Source organism: Electrophorus electricus, chromosome 8 (assembly GCF_041902795.1).
Source record: "Electrophorus electricus isolate QZ-2024a chromosome 8, ASM4190279v1, whole genome shotgun sequence".
Taxonomy (NCBI): domain Eukaryota; kingdom Metazoa; phylum Chordata; class Actinopteri; order Gymnotiformes; family Gymnotidae; genus Electrophorus; species Electrophorus electricus.
This window is the reverse complement of record NC_137504.1, coordinates 32,286,690-32,310,000: the sequence shown is the minus strand read 5'-3', so window position 1 is coordinate 32,310,000 and position 23,311 is coordinate 32,286,690. Positions and strand designations below refer to the sequence as shown.

Below are 23,311 nucleotides of genomic sequence, written 5' to 3'. Positions count from 1 at the left end.
GCACACACAAACACACTTACACTTCCATGCACACATGCATGCTCAGATATATGCACAAAGGTCACACACTCTAATATTTCATTGCTCTGCCTTTAGCTTTGATTACGGCACGCATTCACTGTGGCATCATTTCCACAAGCTTCTGCAATGTCAAAACATTTATTTCTGTCCAGAGTTGCTTTAATTTTTCCCCAAGATCTTGTATTGATGATGGGAGATTTGGACCACTGCGCAAAGTCTTCTCCAGCACATCCCAAAGATTCTCAATGGGGTTCAGGTCTGCACTCTTTGGTGGCCAATCCATGTGTAAAAATTATATGTCATGCTCCCTGAACCACTCTTTCACAATCTGAGCCTGATGAATCCTGGCATTGTCATCTTGGAATATTCCCGTGCCATCAGGGAAGAAAAAATCCATTGATGGAATAACCTGGTCGTTCAGTATATTCAGGTAGTCCGCTGACCTCATTCTTTGGGCACATAACATTGCTGAACCTGAGCAACTGCAGCAACCCCAGATCATAGCACTGCCCCCACAGGCTTGTACGGTAGGCACTAGGCATGATGGGTTCATCACTTCAGCCGCCTCTCTTCTTACCCTGATGTGCCCATCACTCTGGAACAGCGTAAATCTGGACTCATCAGACCACTTGACCTTCCATTGCTCCAGAATCCAATCTTTATGCTCCCTAGCAAACTAAAGCCATTTTGGCCAGTTAGCCTCACTGACAAGTGGTTTTCTTAAGGCTACAAAGCTGTTTAATCCCAATCCCTTGAGTTCCCTTCACATGGTGCATTTGAAAATGCTCTTACTTTCACTATTAAACATATCCCTGAGTTCTACTGTTGTTTTTCTATGATTTGATTTCACCACACGTTTAAGTGATTGCCAATCACGATCATTCAAGATTTTTTTTCTGACCACATTCCTTCCTCGAAGATGATGTTTCCCCACTGTCCTTCCACTTTTTAATAATGCGTTGGACAGTTCTTAACCCAATTTTAGTAGTTTCAGCAATCTCCTTAGATGTTTCTCTCCTTGATGCATGCCAATAATTTGACCCTTCTGAAACAGATTAACATCTTTTCCACGACCACAGGATGTGTCTTTCGACATGGTTGTTTAACAAATGAGAAGCTACTCACTGCATCAGTAAGGGGTTAAATAACTTGTTGCCTGCTGAAACATAATCACCCATGCAGTAATTATCCAATGGGAGGCTCTTACCTATTTGCTTAGTTAAATCCAGGTGGTGACCTTTTTTTTTGGCCAGGCAGTGTATACACACACACACACACACACACACACACACACACACACACACACACAAGAAAGCAGACATACCTGAAATTCCTCTTTTAAGCCATCTAGGTTCTTCAAGGACAATGTAGAAGTTTTCTCTCTTTTCATATTCCTGGACATTGATGATGCGTACCTGAAATGTTTTACTGCACACACGCACACCCACACCCACACCCACCCACACCCACACCCACACCCACACACACACACACACACACACACACACACACACACACACACACACACACACACACACACACATCCACCGATCAAAGCGAGTACACATGCTTACTTAGGATATAACCTCTGAGACCCTCTCATCTAAATCACATCAAAACACAACCTGCATCAATACTTAAACGTACAGAGATGTGCGCGCACACACACACACACACACACACACACACACACACACACACACACACACACACACACACACACACACACACACACACACACACACACAAGAAATAAATAAAATGGACATACACAGAAACAAAACCCTGAGAGTACCCAATAACCATTCATTCTACCATAGCTACAGACAATTACAACTACCACAACTACCACAAACCTACCAAATAACTACCATAACTACAGACAACTATAATACGATTACCACAAACTACCACAAAACTATAGACCACTAAAATATGATTACCACAACTACCACAAACCTACCAAATAAATACCATAACTACAGACAACTATAATACGATTACCACAAACTACCGGATATCTGCCATACAAGACCTGCCCGCAACTGATGACTATACCATTCAATTACCAATGGTCTTAGACAAAAATCCACATTGCTCATCACACAGAATGTGTCTACTTTAGAGGATCCAACCCCGACATGAATATCACGTTATTGTTGCTTTTAAGTCATTTGAATAGACTGTTGCACTAGCCTTGATTTCCAAGAGATCATACAAATACCTGTTTAGTGGATGAAAATGTGCATCTGACATGCAGATCGGCTGCAGCTTGTGAATCAGCTTGCTTCTTTTTCATTTGCACACACAGCCAATCAGATTGCGACTAACCTTCATGTGAAAGGCCCCCTAACCCAGTGGTCTTTGCCAGTAGTACCTTTGTGAGGTCTTGGTCTCTAATGACCTAAAGACCTCTAGTAGTTGACAAGCTGTTCCTGTCTGAAGATGAGAGAGTAAAGATTACTGTTATGTCTGTTATTGGTAGTGGTTTCCAATGTAGTGTAGTGGCTCCATCACTGAAGAAAACTCTTTAACTGTGTCCATCATTAAATGGAAGAAGTAAACTCTAAATGCTATACTACCAATAAAACACACACTCTCTCTCTCTCTCTCTCTCTCTCTCTCTCTCACACACACACACACACACACACACACACACACAAGCAAAATTCTCATAGCCCATCTCAGTTAGCATCTGTTAAAGATACACTGTAAAGAATAGACACATCGAACGGAGCACATTAGTGACTGTATGTCTGCATCTGCATCTGTGTATGTGTGTGTGTGTGTGTGTACCAGGTTTGCTCTTTGGTGAACTCTGTCTCCCCATGTGTGTGTGTGTCTGTGTAAACCAGAGCTGATAATTCTAGCTCCTTGCCTGTGTGTCTGGGTGCCCATTTGTGTGTGAGTGTGTGCGTGTATCTGGGCTGCTCATTGGTGAACTCCAGCTCCCCTTGTGTATGTGTGTGTGAGTGTGTGTGTGTGTACCAGGTCTGCTCGTTGGTGAACTCCAACTCCCCTTGTGTGTGTTCGTAATCTATGCCCTGTCGCGCTGAGCCATCCTCCGTGTGGTATGGCACAGTGACGGTCCCGCGCACCCCTGAGTCCCGCTGCACAGCGATTTCCACCAAGCCCGAGTTCTCGGCCACACACAGCTCCCCACACCCAAATGAGAAGATGCCTGCATGGTCGTCATCCAGGATCGTCACCGTGGTAACCAGGGGCTCCACCAATTGGGCGTCCTCTGTGCTGGCCCCACCTTCAGCCTTTCGCAGGTTCGAGAGACGGACAAAAAAGTGCTCGTCCTCTTCGAAAACATCATCATCTATTATGCCCACCTATAACACACACATACACACACACACACACACACACACACACACACACACAAACACATACACACACACACACACACACACACAAACACACACCCCAACAGACCCAACACTTATATGTGTATGTAATAAACAAACACACACGATCCATCACCTTACTATTCTTCACACCCTTACATAGACACACACTGCATGAGCACACAATCCCTCCCTGGCACACCTTTATCTCCTTCCTCTCGTCTCCGGGCTGGAACACCAGCGTCCCCTCACAGTAGTCGTAGTCCACACCCGCACTGGCCGAGCCGTTCTCCGTCCGGTAGTCCACTTGGAATGTCTCGGCCCCGCCCCCACCCTTGAGCTCCACCCACAGGCTGACCTTGCCGCAGTTCTCACTGCAGCGGTACTGCGCCTCCTCGAAGGACACGTGAGCACAGGTCGACAGGTCATCACCACCGGCGACGACCCCCGAGGCCCGTTTGGCCTGCTCGGCTGCCGTGTGCTTCTTCAGCACGTTGCCAGCACCAATCATCATGCGTGTGGCTTGCACACGATAGAAAGCGCGGCTCTTCTTCTGCTTCTGCAGGCCAGCGTAGTTGGCTAACTCGATCAGATCATCCAAGTCCTTCTCTGGGTGCTTCTGCCTCAGCTCTCGCAGCGTCCGGATCACCTGCGGCCAAGCAAATGCACACGCTTCAAGAAAGCACCTGTGCAACATTTGGGCAACTGTTCTGCAACTTTAAGACAGCATGAGTACTTCACAGCTCAACAAACGTCAAAGGACATTCAGAAACATTTCAGCAACATCACAGCCACGGTAAAGAGCCATTTCAGATATGCACCAGCAATGTTTGAACCAAACCTGAGAAAATCTGGTCTCCTACTAGAAGGAGATGATTAGAACTTAACTCATTTAAAGCTCATTTAAAGCATTTCCTTCTCCAGTCCACCATTTCAACACCCTGCCACACCCTTTCCTTCTCTTTGCCTCTCTCTTTCTCCTTCTATCCCTCCCTCTCTGCCTCTCTCCCTTTCTAGTTGTCTATTCCCTTTGCTCTCTGCATCTTTTCCCTTTCTCTCACTCCCACACCCTTGCTCTCTCCTTCTCTCTCCGTCTCTCCCCCTCTCCCCCCAATTTCTCTGACCTCCTCACGATCCTGCTCTGCCTCTTTGCCAGACTCCACATTCACAGCATTGACGGTGGAGTTGCTGGTGGAGCTATTGGCGTTGCCGTGGTATTTCCCTTCCATGATGACATCGACACCTTTGGGTGTCAGTTCACCCTCCGTCTCCACAATGATGCCATGCCGTTTATCGGCACGGTAACGGCGGTGTAGGTATTTGTAGAAGAGAAGCCGGCGGTCTGCGATCCATGCCATCAACACACACACAGGGAAGAAGAGGAGAGTGAGCAGTGCTTCCCACACCTGCAACACACATACACACACACACACACACACAGGGAAGAAGAGGAGAGTGAGTAGTAATTCCCACACCTGCAACACACAAACCCACACACATACACACACACTCACACACACATGCATACACATACACATGCACACACATGACAGCATGTACTGCATGTAACTGTGTCCTTCCCAAAAACACCTTATGAATTTGTAGACCCCCACCTGCACGACGCCCGGTGAGAAGACAGAGAGGATGAGGAAGAGCCAGATGTAGGCAAAGATACTCCAGGAGGCCGTGACGAAGAACACCCGCAGGTGTTTGATCTTCCTCACCTCGCCATCGGGGATCACCCACACACAGATACCGATGATGACGAACATGTTAAAGGCAGCACTGCCCACAATGGTGCCAGGACCAAGCTCACCAGACTCAAAGCCATGGCCACAGACCTGCCCACAAAAGATGCACGTGTACACACAATACTGCAACATACCATCAAAAGGACATACATATGCTTATACAGCTACTACAACTCATCATAACAGCTGTTACACCTGCAGGAATGACTAGCCTATCAGACCCACACATCTGGGTCAGGGTCAGCTCAGCATCTGTAGAGGGCAGTGGACTCTGGAAGAACACAGACGGGCCAGTGGAATTATCGTACAGAACGTGCTGAACGCATAATTTCCCAAACCCCTTCAGATCAGGTTCTGAGACGGTCCACGTTTTTTGCTCTCTCCCAGCTCATTACATGCCTAAAATTAACCAGTTAAGTGCTCTGAATATCTACAGTTGTACAGAGACCAAAGGTCAGGCCAAAGATATGGACTGTTTGTCCTGGATTGGACTGAGAAACGATGCTGTGATTAATTAAATTAAAGAATTAAATAGGAGGAAGGACAGCAAATGACAAGTGATGCAAACATAATGTGTGCACGGTTCAGCTGGAGAAAGCAGAGTCTCTGGAAGGGGCAGTAGAATACAGCAGAAATCAGTGGAATAGTGTGCAAGAGCAGAGGCTGCAGTGGCCAAAACTCAAGCCAAAACTCAAGGGGGCAGCAGAGTAAAGCAGACAGAAGAGTGATTCCTCAGACTCTCCTGTGAAATGGAAAGAAGGGCCATTAACATTACCAAAAGTAGTGAGAAAGGTTTTTGAAAGATTAACAAGCATTCACAAACAGTGTTGGGAAAGTCTCTTTCCTCACTGATTTGGAACATCCTGAAAAGCTGGCAATGTTTTACATTGTGAAAAAATTAATCTTTGCAGAAAGAAAAGTGTTCTCAAAATGTTGAGAATGCATAGAGTTAATAATTGGTAAGAAAGTGTGTGAAGATGTCACTCTTTTTTCCATATGGAAAAAGAGCCCAAAAGGTCTAAATAGAACTTCTTGTGTGTGTGTGTGTGTGTGTGTGTGTGTGTGTGTGTGTGTGTGTGTGTGTGTGTGTGTGTGTGTGAGTAGATAGGTGTGTGTGAGTGAGAGAAACAGAAACCGAGTGAGAAAGGAATATTGCTTTATGATTGACAAGATCTCACACATACATGACAGAGGCATATGGTAAGTGTGTGAGTGTGTGTGTTTGTTGTGGGTTGAGCTGTTCTGTGATTGACAGTATCTCATGTGTACATGACATATATGTGAATAATACAGGTCTATGTGTTTGTGTCTGTCTGTAATTGATGTCTGTGTGTGTGTGTGTGTGTGTGTGTGTGTGTGTGTGTGTGTGTGTGTGTGTGTGTGTGTGTGTGTGTGTGTGTGTGTGTGTGTACCTCAATAACTGACAGTAGTATCTCCGGGGCAGAGGAGCCCAGTGCCATCAGAGTGAGGTTGGATACAGTCTCATTCCAAATCCGTACCGTCACCTCTGTCTTTTCCCCATTTGGACCTGTAACCATCACCTGTTTCTCCTATACAACACACACACAAATTATGGTATGTATCATAAATTATGGTACATATCATTTGATGTTAATTATGGTATATACGTTACTAGCCACTTTCTTAGAAACGCTTTGCAGTTGTTATAATGTATAATTAGAGTGTAGTGAGAGTTTACAGCCCATGTGCTGCTAGATGCAGTCACTTGGTAGAACAAGATAAAGGAAGCACCAAATTCATAGGACTCCTTCATTCCTTCATGTGTTCTGTGTCTGAACACTGGTATTGTTGGGTTCCTCTAGTCCTTCATGTGTTCTGTGTCTGAACACTGGTAGTGTTGGGGTTCCTCCAGTCCTTCATGTGTTTTGTGTCTGAACACTGGTATTGTTGGGGTTCCTCCAGTCCTTCATGTGTTCTGTGTCTGAACACTGGTATTGTTGGGTTCCTCCAGTCCTTCATGTGTTCTGTGTCTGAACACTGGTAGTGTTGGGGTTCCTCCAGTCCTTCATGTGTTGTGTGTCTGAACACTGGTAGTGTTGGGGTTCCTTAAGGCTACTGCTGACTCTGAGCATAGCAGTGACACTGACATGTGTAAACACTGATGCAACACTGCAGGGATAGTAAACCTGAACCAGCTGAACACACAGTCATGCCACTGTTACACCAGAGCTCATGCCCTATTGAAAATGGTCCACCCCTAAACAGCTCTTCTTCAGCAGTCTTGTCCTCATGTACGACAGTGTCCAGTGATGAACAGGGTAGTGGGTTGATCACAAATTGTGTCTGAGAATAAAATTAACCCCAAACTGAGCAGTGACAAACGCTGAGCAGTGACAGTAGGACGACGCTGATTAATTGTATTTAGCAACACTTGGGCTACAGGCTCTAACCATACACTCGTAAAACACACCTGTAAGGCCTTGGTGTGCCTCACACAGAGGCCAGTGAGTGTAGGGGCAAGGTGTGTAGCTCTAGTTTATATAAAAAAGATCAGATAGACAGAAAATGGAATCTTAGCCATTTAATGGATGTCTGCGTGTTTCCGTGATTGTGTGTGTGTGTGTGTGTGTGTGAGACCCTTGAATCCAATCCAATACCTGTGAGGTGATGACCTCGATGGCAGCCATGAATCGGTCAGCGATTATGGACACACCCAGGAACATGTAGAGCAGGCTCAGGAAGTAGACGATGGCACGTGCCACCTGTTCGCCGAGGGACGGGTCCTGGGGCATCCAGACGGGCAGCAGTATGCCCCTGCTGCACTGTACCTTCTCGAAGCAGCCTTGCTTGGCCCCGCCCCCACTACTGTTCCCGGGATCGCCGGTGCACACGCATGCTCCAGCTGACAGCAGGAGGGAGAGCAGGAAGAGAAGAGGAGACCCAGCCATGACCAGGAGATGAGGTGGTGGTGGGGGGAGTCTCCTCCTGGGTTGGGAGAAAGAGAGGGAGAGAGAGAGAGAGAGAGAGAGAGAGAGAGAGAGAGAGAGAGAGAGAGAGACAGAGAGAGAAATAAGAGACACATCTGAACAAACAAAAACAGAATACAGAAAGTGACCACAGACATGAAGTGGAGAGGGGTAGGAACCACCAAACCTGGATTCCCAGAGAGGCAAGGCTGGTTAGACACTGGGCTTTAATGGTCATCTGTGAGGGTGCAGGGAGGGATGTGTCAAGAGAAAGAACTACTGAATGTAAGAACAATTTCATTTTGGACAAAGAAGCTATACTGCATGCCAGTAAAAGATTCTTCTACAAAGACACATATACACACAAAGTAAATAAAGATGGAAACTACATAACTCCTTTCTCTTTTCCATTTCATTGTGCGGGCATGTGTGTTTGTGTGTGTGTGTGTGTGTGTGTGTGTGCCGGTGTGTGTGTATGTGCGGGTGTGTGTGTGAGTGGCTCTGAAATAAATTGACTTCCATATTTACCCCTGCCCCTCTGCATCTGTTCTTTGCTTTGAACAGTGTGATAACGATCAGGGCCTTGTCCTCCACACACCTCAATACCCTCCACACACCATCTCCCTTCCTTCAACCTTGCTGCCCTCACAAATCTTCCCCCCAATACTCCTTCATTTATGCAAATCACAGTTTCATAAAGATAGATAATTGTAGCATTTATGCAAATCTCAGTTCAATACACAGTTCCATAGGTGCAGAGTATATATGTATTTATATATATTATAGCAGTTCCAGAAATGTATGTGAACACCGGGGCAGTACCTGCTCACAGACACCGTGCTCTTGGTAGCTGAGCTAAAGGAGCACAGTAGTAGTTTGTGTGTCACTCTGACATGAGTGCATGCATGTAACTATTACACCTGCATATTGTATGTGTGTGTGTGTGTGTGTGTGTGTTAATGTTTGTTTGTGGTGTAGGATTGCAAAGAGTACAGGTAACCATAGCAGAGCTTGGAAAGTGAAATGTGACCTACTGTTGATTTTTCGCTGCTTCTGTCAATCTCATCCACACGCACCCACATACACACTCACACTCACACACACACTCACATACACATTCACACCTAAGAGAAAACATGCATGCACAAACACATGGATCAGAGATTATAAACACACTCTCTCTCTCTATCTCTCTCTCTCTCACACACACACACAGATTATAGCTGCAAACAACTTCTGAGTCTACTTTTATGATCCATATTTTATAGTACTATGATGAAACAGGTATGTTTGTACTCAGCACTTACCATGAGCAGTAGACATTTGTATGTGTGTGTGTGTTTGTGTGGGCATGATCACTTATGGCGCTACAGCTAATCTCAGGTTACTACAGTGACACTGTGCTCGTCTGTCAGTGTCGGCGATAAGTGATTGGTCAGATTGGTTTACACATGAGGCTCTGACAACTTAGGGGGAGTTAGCACCTTTTACCGGTTAATATTACACACACACACATGCACAGGCGCGCATGCGCATACATGCACTCACCCACCCACACACAATAGTATTCATGGCAAATAGTGGGAGATACAAAAGGCCAGTGGGGACAGGGGAGAGAGGAGTGAGGGATAGGTCAGGAGGGCAGGGGAGGGGAGGAAAGGAGAGGAGAGGAGAGGAGAGGAGAGGAGAGGAGAGGAGGGGAGAGGAGCATAGGAATGGGCATAAGACTGAAGGATGGTGGGATGGGTCTGGAGGAGAGGTGAGGAGAGAAGAGGAGAGGAATGGGGCATAGGACGGGAGGATTGTGGGACAGGTCTGGAGGAGAGGAGAGGATGAGGGAAATGCCCCTGCAACACAAGCTGTGGTCTCAAACGCACTCAGACATGCTGCTTTACTGCCTCAACTTCTGTTTCACGTCCCTGTGTGGGGGTGTGACTACAGGTCCAGTTATATACCAATCAGCCTTACCATTAAAACCACCTGCCTAATATTGTGGAGGTCAACCACATGCTACCAAAACAGCTCTGACCCATGAGGCGTGGACTCCACAAGACCTCTGAAGGTGTCTTCTGGTGTCTTGTACCAAGACATTAGCAGCAGATCCTTTAAGTGGTGTTTCCATGGATTGGATTTAGTTATCCAGCAAATCCCACAGATTGAGATCTGGGGAATTTGGAGGCCATGTTCCTCAGATCATTCCTGAGCAACTGCTGCAGTGTGGAAGGGCACAATATACTGCTCAAATGGGCTACTGACATTAGGGAATACTGCTAGCATGAAGGGTTGTGCTTGGTCTGTCACTTTGCTTAGGGGCAGTGGTAGCTCAGTGGTTAAGGTACTTGACTTGTAGTTAGAAGGTTTCTGGTTCAAGCCTTACTGTTGCCACTGTTGGGTCTCTGACCAAGACCTTTAACCCTCAAGTTGTACTCAGTCATAATTGTAAGTTGCTTTGGCTAAAATGTTTAGGTAGGTGCCGCATGTCACAATATCTCTAACCGCACCAGTGATCCTGCCGCCCTTCTGCGGTAGGAATCAGATTTTTACATGTGCATATTTTTCCTGCGTCAAACACATCAACTTCAAGAGTTGAATGTTCATTTGAAGCTTAATATATCCCACTCCTTGTCATGTGCCAGTGTAATGAGATAATCAATGTTATTCGCTTCACCTCTCAGTGGTTTTAATGCTGAGGTTGAATGGTATATGTCTCAAACCCCATCCAGTACAGACTACTCACACACACACACACACACACACACACACACACACACACACACACACACACACACACAGGAACACATGAACATGTTATAACTAAACTGTTTAGCATACTTAACCGACTACCATTCCAAAAATCTAATCATTTTAAATGACTTAACCAATCATGCTTTATGTTATGAGCCAATCAGCACTGAATTCCCTGCCTTCACTGACCACTCATCAGTACTCACTAAACACTACCACAAAACAGTAAACAGAACATTTTGCATAGCATAAGAGTGATTACAAGTTAGTTCACTATATTAATAAAAAGCTCACTAACACATTTTTAACATATTCTACTACACACTTTCTTTTTTAAGTGCAAAAAATACACGTGTACACACACACACACACATACACACACACACACACACACACACACACACACACACACACACACACACACACACACAAAAGGAGGTTCTTATTAGTCCTGAGAGAAAGTGTTTTAGACAATAGATTTCTTTACATAATTCTGTATAGGTATTATTACAGATGAAATATGTTCAAAGTGAGGGTTAGTATGCAAAAAATACTATACTGCCATACTGGCAATATACTGTTACATACAGTGATGGCGATGTCTGAATATATGTAAATGATAATAAACAATAAGTTTAACATGGTTAAAGACTGGCTTGCAGTCTTTTGTTCAAATTTGTTGGAGCATGTTAATGCAAGAATGCATTACACTTAGGTGCTTAACTGGAAACTCACCAATCAGGCGTAAGCACTACACTGTGTGCACAATTATTAGGCAAGAGGGTATTTTGACCATATCATCAATTTATATGCATATTTTCCAACTCCAAGCTGTATAAACTCTGAGATTTAAGATTTAACTCTGAAAAGTCAAAAATTATAAAAAGTCGTTCAGAGAGATGCAGCAAAAGTTGCTAAGATATTGGGGTGTGATCAAACAACCATCAAATGTTTTGTTCCAAATAGTCATGGTGAGAAAAAAACATGGTGAGAAAAAAAGATACAAATTAACTGCCAAAGATCTGAGAATAATCAAACGTTAAGTGACCAGGAACCCTTTATCCTCCAGTGCTTTCATATACCAGAAGTGCAACCTATGTGGAGCTCCCAGAAGCACAAGGTGTGCAGTACTCAGAGACATGGCCAAGGTAGGGAAGGCTGAAACCTGACCACCACTGAACAAGATACTTAAGGTGAAACATCAAGACTTGACCAAGAGATATCTGAAGATAGATTTTTCAAAGGGTTTATGTACTGATGAGATGAAAGAATAATGACACGGCCCCGTTCCTCACCTGACCTAAACCCTATTGAGATTTAAGGTGAAGGAAACAGTACAGCTCTCTGAACAGTGTGTGAGACTGTGGTTGCTGCTGCACAAAAGGTTGATCATCAACAGATTAAGAAATTGACAGACTCCATGAATGGAGTTTTACAATTGATGTGTATGTGTTTGACCATACACAGTTTTGTTTTATTCTATAAAGTACTGGCAACATTTCATCCAAATTCCAGATAAAAATATTGTATTTTAGAGCATGTTCAAAATAACAAAACAGTTACAGAAATTGCAGACCACAAATAATGCCAAGAAAACAAGATCATATTTATTTACACAGTACTATTATTTCAACTTAGGATGAATCGAGAAATCAATATTTGGTGGAATAACTGATTTTTAATCACAGCTTTCATGCGCAGATTTCATTGCTGTTTTTGAAATTTTTCTGGTGAAACTTGTTTCATCAGCATCCACAGTTTTCTGACCAGTGTCTCCCACCATACTCTCCCTTCTTTGACCCCGCTGAGGAGTTTTTGTCAGCATGGCAGTAGAAGGTTTATGATCTCCATCCCTATGTCAAGCCATGGAGGAAGCCTGTGATCAAATTCATGCAGGGTCTGTGTAAGGATGGATTCTCCATTCAAGAAGATTCTTCCCTCACTGTCTTGTGAGAGATGACAGTCTGGGAGAGGACATGTTAAAAAGTGCTATGGCCAGAGCCGTAGAGACACGTAGAGACTCTTTTTTTTTTTAATTCATGCTTTCTTTTTTGTCACTACAGATGGAAACAAGTTGTTTATGTACTGTATTCGATTTAGAATATGTTCTGTTCTGAAATTCAGTGCAAAATACAACCTTTGAAAATTCATGAATATATTGACTGATGTTACAATGTCAAGAGGGATAAAATTTTGCAGTGCAGTACTGGTCTTGTGTGTTGTGGTTATTTATTTACTTTACTCTAACAGTATCTCTGACTAAAATCAAACCCAGACTATATTATTAGAAAGCTTTTCTAGATTGAGTACAGCAATGTGTAACTTGTTCAGACAGAATCAGGTCATATTAAACCTGTGTGTGCCATACGATGACAAAATTATTATTATTTTTTGATAAATTGTTGTATAGTTTTGAATGAAGTGTTCAATTTTGCAAAAGATCTGAGGTGTTCTATTTCTGTGTGTGGCTGTGTGAATTGTGTCTAAAGTTTGGACAAAATGACCCGTTTTCAAAATCGTACAACAATCATAAAAAATAGTAATACACAACACTCATCAGGAACATTTGAGATCATGTGGATTCTGGAATATATTAAAACAGAACATTCATCAGGAACATTTGAGATCATGTCTATTCTTGAATATGTTAAAACAAAGCACTCATTAAGAACATTGGTCAAGATGCTCACAAGAAAAATAATCTGGATTTCTTTTTAGTCGTCTTAATTTTATATTGCAACTACCTGTAATCAGTATCACAGAGTCCAATACTGCAGTAATGATTAAAACATATAGTGTTCAGGTCTAGTGGAAGCCTGTCTAGAACATGTCACCTATCTCACTGACATAATCAGTCTGCTATTATATCACTTTTTGGAATATGCAGGCCTACTAGGGTTGGGTCTATGGTTAGAGCTACATTTAGCACTAGGTCACATTTGTTATATATATTAGGGTTTTGATTAGACTGGGGCCTAGGGGACATCTATTGTATATATTAGGGTTTTGATTTGACTGGGGCCTACGGGACATCTGTTGTATATATTAGGGTTTTGATTAGACTGGGGCCTAGGGGACATCTGTTGTATATATTAGGGTTTTGACTAGACTAGGGCCTAGGTGACATTTGTTGTATATATTAGGGTTTTGACTAGACTAGGGCCTAGGTGACATTTGTTGTATATATTAGGGTTTTGACTAGACTAGGGCCTAGGGGGCATTTGCGGTGTTTATCTATTTTCATTTGTTTCACAGCTCCAAACCTGGAGAGCTTCAACTTGCTTTGACCAGTTAGTTTGTTTAATTGTGCTGTGCTGGAAGCTAGCTCTGTTTCCCAGCCACCCCAACCCATCTACATTTACCTGACACTTTTATACAAAGTGACTTACAATTATGACTGAATAAAACTTGAGCAATTGAGGGCTAACAACCTTGCTCACAGGCCCAACAGCAGCAACCTGGTGGTGGTGGGGCTTGAACTGGCAACCTTCTGATTGCTAGTCAAGCTATCCAATGTCAGTATGCTTGGTGTGGTACATTTGACTGAATCACATCAAATGAGGATTCTCAACAGAAAATTCCTCTGCCCTAGAACTGGGCTCGATTTGTGTTGTGAAAACTATTAGTCTGTATGAATGGTATTGCAAACCGTATTACCATATAATTCCAACAAACTAAGGTTCTTTTATTACATTTCACACAGACTAGATAGTAATTCAAACACCAAATCTATTATGTTTTGTCCACAGTACCCACAATGCAAATGGTAATTTTATTAGCAGTGCGTTCAGCAGTCGATAACTTGTATGTGTGTACTTCTAATTAATTCTGTGAACTTCACAATCAAGTTAACATAAACATTTTAACCTTAAATTGGGTTTGAAAAATCAAGCCAGTGTTACTTAAAGTATCTGGTTAACTGGAGCTTTGTATGTTAGCTAAGATTGGCTTGGAATTGGCGGGTGTCAGACTCCAGTCCTGGAGTGGCAGAGCACTGTGTTGTCCAGTCTCTTCCCTGCTACACTATAGACACCTTCAGGCAATCAGCTGATTAACAGGCCATTCATGAATGAAAGACGACGTTAGAGGAGGACACCACTAAACAGTGCAGGGCTACAATGCAGTTGGACAGCACTAAATGAAAGCAAACTGCAACGAGAAATTATGTTTCTGGTCCATAAAAGCTTTTTAAAAATGGTTCGTTTTGTAGCAATCATCCTAAAATAGCCTTCTCTTACACTCTCATGGCAGCACATTCACTTCCCTGTCACTCCCCTGAATATCAACCCACTTTACTTGCTTATCCATCCATGCAATAGTACATCTGAACTAATTTCCAGGTCAAACTTTCTGAGTTATCTGATTGGGATGGCTTGAGATGGCATTATGCCATCAGCGTGCCTTTATTTCCACACACACATGCACGCACACATGCCTGCACACAACCGTGAGAACAGAAGATTATAAACCGGCCCACAGAGTGACAAGAAACTGCTATATACCAGGCAAATGGAACCAGTGCACATAGACTGAAAGAAACAAGCCAGAAAAAAACTAAATGACAGTGAGGTAGACACACGCACTCACACGCACACACACACGCACACGCACACACAATCTATGCTAGTCAGACAGTGAGATCTTGTGGTCTTTAGTGTGTCAGACTGAATAAATCTGCAGACAGACACTAATACACTAATACATACATTAATATAGAGATGAACAGATATGAACGAACACCACCCCCACCCCCTCCCGCTACACACACACACACACACACACACACACACACACACATACAAACATACATACACTCAGTCTATACTAGTCAAATGGAGAGATAGATCTTGTGGTGTGTGTTACACCTGTCACTTTCTCTGACCACTGCGATACGGTCACTCTAGAAGGAGCTGCTGTCTCAGCTTCAAATGCCTTTCGCCACAACACGGACATTATGCAATATTCAGCACTGTGGCAAGACAATGAGGATACCGGCCCACACACACACACGTACACACACACACACACAGACACACACACACACACACACACACACAAACCCTCTTTCAACCACAAATCATGTGGCAGACGTACATTTATATTTTATACACTCAGCCTATTGGAAGGTGACACGTAAAAAACATTGTAAATGACATAATTGGATAGCTACACAGTCAGCTTGGCTGGCCTGTAACTCCTGGCATTCAAACAGCTACACTTTCACTAAGAGTTGAAATGTTTAAAGTTACATTTCATACCAGTGCCTTCAGATTTAAGAAATAATAGAAAACATGTAACAGGAATAGGTATTTAACATAAAAAGCCCTGGAGGAAAATGAATTCCTACTTAAAGGATTTTCATTTTCAGTAGAACTCATTTTTTTCAGTTTCTAACAGCTCAAGTGACACCACCTGAGGATCGTGAGAGGGGTCAAAGGTTGTTCATGCACTTTGACTCCACGTCAGCCGAAGTAGTGTTCCTCAGGGGATTGCCTTGTGTGCAGTTACCATGGTAATGCTGCACATTTTTAAAACTCCAAGGGTAATATTTACTTGTACTCGTTTGAATGACCGTAACTAGGTTGGATTCTTGGTTCACAGAGTTCAATCGCCCTTTGGTCAATTTGGCTAAAATTGGCACAATGCAATTAGCAACTGACTCTCAATCAGTGAATGCTTTTAAGCAAAAACAGGTTTGTTCCGTCCCTTGCCTTTGGTAGACACTCTTATCCATATAACAGTACATGTGCTCATTGGCGAAGGGCAACCATGACCTTGGTATTGTAGACACCTACCAGCAATAGCTGTTTAACTAATAAAGGAGTCAAGGTATAACTGAAATATTGGAGAAATAATGCACCTGAGGCTCCTCCCTCCTTGCTAATACACTCTCTTTCCAAAAGTCATGGGACAGAACTATGTAGGACCCCCTCTAGTGCAGCAACTCAATGTGACATCAATTCCACAAGTAGACAAAAGACATCTGGAGGTATGTTGAACCACGTTGTCTGGACAGCCACCACAGCTCTGTGGTATTTGTAGATGTAGGATCTCGGGTGTGACTGGACCTCTCCACCACATCCTATATATGCCCATTTGGCCTCATGTTGGTAAAAACATGCAGGACACACCATTTTTCAGAACTCTCCAGAATGCTCCTTGAACCAATTCTGAACAGCTTGAGCCTGATAACACAGTTCATTATCCTGCTGGAATATCCCCTCATTGTGGGGGTACATGATGACACATTTCAGTATCCTGCTGAAATATCCCATCATTGTGTAGTTGATGACAGTTTATTATCCTACAGGAATATCCCATCATTGTGGGGGTAGACAAAGTTCATGAAGGACTGCAAATGTTCACCAAGCAGTGAAATTTAGCAGGCACTGGTCAATGATGTGTTTAGGTGGATCTGTAGACCCAACCCATGACAAGATGCCCCACACCAGTATGGAACCACCACCAGCCTGCACAGTGCCTTGTTGACAATAAAGTCCATGGCTTCATGGGGTATATGCCACAAAAAAACCCTACCACCGGCCTGAAACTATTCGTACAGTGACTCATTGGGCCACCCTGCATGTTGCCAGTCCTCTAGCGTCATTTTAGCAACCTCACCAACCCAGGTGAGGCACCCTGTCCAGTGTTCGTGGTGTTAACAGAGGAACTCTAGTGGGTCTTCTGCTCCCATATCCCATGGAAGCTACACAACACTGCACTAACCTGCGAGATATGCGTATGGGGACTCCTGCATTGTGGACATGATTTCTGCCAGAGTCACTCAGCTGTTCACACGGACAATTCTAGTCAGATGCTGCCTGTAAAGAGCACACGGGCAGCCTGTGCGCTGTCCACTGTGGGTAGTAATGCCTTCTATGACGCATTCCCTGTACACACGTGACACTTGTGGATCGAGGAATGTTATATGTCCATACTTCAGAAATGGAATGTCCCTTCTGTCTGGAACCCACTATCATGCCTCGTTCAAACTCCGATAATTCACGTCACCTTGCCACAAGCATACTGGCCAGAGTTTAACCTCACTCACAAGATAACACTTCACAAGTAATACAGGTGTGGGTTCAACCTCACTCACAAGATAACACTTCACAACTTATACATGTGTGAGCATTCCCAAGCCATCCTCTGAGGTAACACATTTACATTTACATTTATGGCATTTAGTTGACGCTTTTATCCAAAGCGACTTACAATTATGACTGAGTACAACTCAGTAAGACCACTTGATAATAAATTTACATACTGCTATCCCATAACTTTTGGCACATCAGTGTGTATTTCAGTTAAACCTTGACTTCATTGCTAGTAGTTAGTGAAATCAATACAAAATCAGGGCAGGACATTTACTTTCTGAAACTGACATTCAATTCATCACACGTTAAATGTGTCATTTAGATCAGTGAAAAGAATTACATTCAGTGTGTCCTTCTGTGTGATTCGGCTTGTTCGAAAGTTTGGTACAATCAAAATATTTGGACACACCTACTCATACATAAGTTTTAAAAAAACAGTGAAGGTATCAAAATAAAGAACTAACACATATGTGATTGTGCTGTGTTAAATAAATTTTCACTGCCTTAGATTTAGCTTCTACAAAGCAGCCTCCCTTTACTTGATGACAGCCCTGCCTGCTCTCTGTGTTCTCTTAACCAGCTTCATGAGGCACCACCTATGATTCTTCTCCATCAGTGCTGAGCACCTATAGGGTGAGGGGATAAGTTCTTAATGAAAATAATTTGCTGAGGGGGCACATAAAATTTGTTTTAATACATGAAAATATAAAATATAATATTTTAAGTGGGTACCTTATCTTCTATTGAATCACAATCACAAGGCTCTAGGCAGTGGTAGCTCAGTGGTTAAGGTACTTGACTTGTAATTAGAAGGTTGCTGGGTCAAGCCCCACCACTGCCAAGTTGCCACTGTTTAGCCCCTGAGCAAGGCCCTTAACCTTCAATTGCTCAAGTTGTATTCAATCATAATTGTAAGTCTCTTTGGATAAAAGTGTCAGCTAAATGATGTAAATGTACCTACTGATCTATCTAAGGGAGTATCCTGTTAGATTTATACAAAGATGCTTAGTGGATTTCATTCTTTCTATACATGTATTACCTTTTTTATTATAGTTTATTCATTTAGTATTATTATTGCTAAATCCAAAATACCCATTACTCCAAAGTGAGTCCTGCTGACATGGGAGAAAGAATATCAGCAGCTGATGGCTGACTGAAAGATGAACCTGAACCTCATTTCCACTGTATCAGTTCTTCAGTAGCTGTGGTGCTTGTTTGCTTGTGGAAAAACAATTAAATCCTATAATGCATAATCCAAATCACAAATCAATATGCAGCATCACATACACATCCATATGCACACACACACACACTCATACACAATTATCATATACTCTGGTGTGTACACACAAATACACTCAGCACTGTCGCAAGACAATGAGGATACTGGCCCACATACACACGCACCACATCAACTCAAACCCTATTTTGCTTCTGTGCTATCAGTGTGTCTCCTACACCAATAAAAGAGAAAGCATTTAAAAAGTCTTTAAAGCTCCAAGCACTGTCCTTCCACTCCAGCCTTAATGGCCATCACAGCAGATCAATAAGAAGCATTCAGCTTCCAAGTACAACATCATCCGGTTTTAGCATGCCCTTTCAAGGCCAACCTTCACCCTGCATGACTGCTAAGCCAACATCAATCTCAGCATCCAGCAGCACCACCCACAGCCACGAAACCTGATCCTGTGGCTCTTTCCCAGGAGCGTTCATAGACACAGAAGTGAGCATCTAGAAAGAAGGACAAAGCCTTCTCCAGCACCAGACATGTTCTACTGTTAATACAGACACAAGCTTCTTGTGAGGTTGTAATGTTACCTCATTAATAAATTGTCTTATCATTGTAAAACACTTTGAGATTTTGGGCTCAAAAAGAAAAGCTTAGAAACTACAACCATTAACACACCTTTTAATAACTTAGTAATAATATCAATAATAATCGTTAATATTATTAAGCTTTTTGCTCTATGCCAACCACATCCTGCTAATCAGTGGCACTACCATACATGCTATGCTCAAACCCACTGATAGAGCTAGACATATATTATCCCACCAAATCACCTTCAGCAATTTCTATAATGCTAACTGACCCCAATTAGCTGTAGTTCTTTCAATGCAAGTGCAGACCACAAATCCACCTGTAGCTGGAGGCAAGGAAAGAGGGTGGAGCAGGAGAGGATCTCAGGGAAAGTTGGTGTGGTTTAATGTGGGTTGTGTTTACAGGTGAGCTCTGCCTGCTGCTGTGAAAAGCAGGGATGAGACCGGCTTAAGTGGAGGTGGAGGTGGACTTCTGGGGCACAAGCCCCAAATGTTCTCCCAAACGCGGAAAATCTTTCTTTTTTTTTTTTTTTAATAATTCAACTTTGTGGCATTTCCCCTCAGTCTCTCTCACCAGTGGAGCAAAGGTTATTTTACTGGGGAAATATCGCCATGACGGTGCCTTTGGGAACAGATGAATGTAATATGAGTATGTTATGACTCGTACAGCCTATGTGGTGAAGAGGGGAAATAATGAGAAATATATGTTGCATACTCAGATACTCTTGTACAGCAATATGGCAAATGTGTTATTTAAATTGTGCTTTACAAATAAAATGTAACTTACTTTTGACTGCAGTGTCAGCTGAGAGAACTATAGTGGTGTCCAGAGCCAGGGCAGATCTCTTTGGAACATGACAGAATCTCACGGTATGATGGTATTGGTTCTGATCAGCTTGCATGGCAAGATAGCATTTGATTGACAGTCTTGTACTCCAACGTGTGCCCATATTTTTTGAAGCCACACCCCTAATAATCAGGGCAGTGTTTCCCAGTCCAGCTTTCAATGTCCCCCCAGATGGTCCACATTTTTACTTAGTCCAAACTCCTAATACACCTGAACCAAATGAATCAAGAGCACTGACCACCTATTACACTTCTGCTAGGATAAGGGAGCTGTCCCATCTACTCTGGGTTGAGCTGATTTAGATGACATATGGGATCAGCTCTGGAGACTGGGTTTAGCTGGGAAAGGGGAAATATGGGATCTGCTCTGGTTTATGAAGTTAATTTCCACACTTTTGGTTTGTTACCCAGCACTCCTGAAGCAGATAGTCAACAATGCATTGTGTGCTCCTGCAATTCACATCTGGAAAACCTCTGTCGACAGAAAGACAAGGAGCAGAGTGGAGTGAGTTATACAGTACAACTCCACCCCCCACCCCCCACCCCATGGTAGCAGTGTGTGTCCATGCAGCGTTGTTACTGATGAACACATACTAAGTTTTAGGTTCCAGTCTAGCCTGTTACAGATCTGGGCCGATACCTTACAGTCTTACCAGCTCAGTACACAGGGTTAGACACAATGTGTGTGTGTGAGCGTGTGTGTGTGAGAGAGAGAGAGAGAGAGAGAGAGAGAGAGAGAGAGAGAGAGAGAGAGAGAGAGAGAGAGAGAGAGAGAGAGAGATAATAAAGGTACATTTGCATATTTGAAACTAAAGAATGGGTAAGTTGTGTCTATGCACTTGTGTGTGTGTGTATGTAGATGTGGTGGAGATGGTCAAAGTGAATTTACATTTACATTTACATTTTTGGCATTTAGCAGATGCGCTTATCCAGAGCAACTTACAAAAGTGTTTTCTACTTTGAATAAATGTTGAAACATTGACGCTCATGAAGCTGAGTTAAACAATGTGTGTGGAAGTAGCTGAAATGGGAAATAAACATTTTTCTTCTGTTCGTGTTCTTGGTTTTAAATGTCCTTTTTGAGCACCAAAGGTTGTATACAGAGAAAAACACTTAGATGGCTGTTACACATTTACAAAACAAGCAGGAACAACTCAATATCAAAACCTAAACTAAACCTTTAACTGTAAAATAAAAAAAGGATTAAAGCCTTTATAATTTCTTGGCCAGATGCATCTGAACCTCAGTCTGAACTTTTGAGACTGACACCATCTCGGGACAGTAGATCATTCTGGCACATGAGTGAGATGGTCACACATTCACCGTGTGCCATTAAATGATGCCGGCCAAAGTAACAAAATAGTCACTTTATTTTTCCCCCATTTCGAAAGCTAACACCTTTTCCTACATGAGACAGATTACAGTTTAATCAGATCCACTCAGAACTGAACAAGACTTTGACCGCTCAGTCGTGACTTTGATGTGACTAATCATATTTTAAATACTCTTCCAGACCATCAAACCCTTTATCTGCGCGGTGCCAAGTTTTCCAATTCAAAGTTAAAACACATTAGAACCCCTAATTTACACTTGAACAAAAAGTTCAGCTGTCAACAGGAATCTGATTTATTGAAAGCACGTCATTTAATAAAATCGAGTTATTAAAAGAGTGCACGTGGGGGAGAGCGACACTTTCACCAGCTGTTAAATAATAAAACGGCACCGAGAAGCGCCAGCGCGAGCGGGCGCGCGAGCCATTAATCTCGCGCGCACTTGGCCAGGGACCGCAGCATTACAAACCAGTCAGTGTGGAACGCGCGCTTCAGCGTGCGGTCGTGGATGCGATGCACTTGAATAAAGGTTTCGAAACACGTGCTACACAGATAAAGTAGACGCGGCTACTGTTTCGTTACCTAACGCATAATCCGTAACCGCACTTTGTAATGGACCGTTTTGACGTGGACATTAAGTTTCGTCCCAGGTCGCTTGAACACCAAACCCGGGAGGGGCAGCTGGCCTATGATCTGTTTTACTGGCCTGTGTATACTATGAAATTGCATTAACTTACCGTAAAAACCTGAAAAAAATCCATATGTAGGCCTAAGTATATAAACCTGAGCACAGTTAAAAATTAGAGTGATACATTTTCCACTAGAGTGCTTACCTTGTTTTCTATGGCAGGCTTGGCAAGGGCTCGCGCATCACCGGCACTGAGAGATTTTGCCCACCGTTTCAGGACAGTCGCACCATCAACTTCCGAGATGGGAAAATTACTCACTCCCGACTTCTATCTCCCTCTGACAAAATAACTGCGCTCCACGCGCACCGCATTGTCCACTGTGCAACACGACACCGGACACTACGATAGGCGCGTCAGAACGTCTCGTCCTCAAATGGTCCGTTGCAATAATGATAACGCTTACTGGACAGAGACCAACCGTTAGAGACCACTGCAATTAAAGGGTGCATATCTGACTCCTGAATCAGCCATTCATGATTGAGTGTATGTACACGTGTGGTGGGGTAGATTAGTGCCAATTCCAAGTGATGGCATCACCTGGATTAAGCAGATCAAACCGGAGTGACCAGTTACTTTGACGGCAGACACCTCTTGTTTAACTTCAGACGGCATTTGACAATACACGCGGGCAATACAAACAATACAGCCCGATGGGCGTATCGCCAACTTTCCTGGTTGTCCAAATCCACTACAGCCAATCATATTAACAAAACTTTGCCCCACAGTGAAGATT

The 23,311-nt window shown here is 43.2% G+C and overlaps 1 protein-coding gene across 5 annotated transcripts in view; it reads right to left on the bottom strand.

The window, feature by feature from the left end:
- Positions 1 to 22,996, bottom strand: part of slc8a2a (solute carrier family 8 member 2a) — a 27,416-nt gene extending 4,420 nt beyond the window's left edge. For 4 of the 5 annotated variants that reach the window (XM_035527292.2, XM_035527294.2, XM_035527293.2 and 1 more), the window contains exons 1-8: positions 22,723 to 22,996; positions 7,744 to 8,071; positions 6,538 to 6,675; positions 4,988 to 5,215; positions 4,499 to 4,780; positions 3,577 to 4,023; positions 3,010 to 3,359; positions 1,346 to 1,449 (exon numbers count right to left, since the gene is read on the bottom strand). In XM_035527292.2, the coding sequence (XP_035383185.1) occupies positions 1,346 to 1,449; positions 3,010 to 3,359; positions 3,577 to 4,023; positions 4,499 to 4,780; positions 4,988 to 5,215; positions 6,538 to 6,675; positions 7,744 to 8,034 (1,840 nt within the window). In that variant the 5' untranslated portion in view covers positions 8,035 to 8,071; positions 22,723 to 22,996. Of the gene's footprint in view, positions 1 to 1,345; positions 1,450 to 3,009; positions 3,360 to 3,576; positions 4,024 to 4,498; positions 4,781 to 4,987; positions 5,216 to 6,537; positions 6,676 to 7,743; positions 8,072 to 20,499; positions 21,033 to 22,722 lie in introns of all 5 variants that reach the window. The other variant, XM_081718597.1, reaches the window with a different exon arrangement.
- Positions 22,997 to 23,311: the final 315 nt, after the last annotated feature.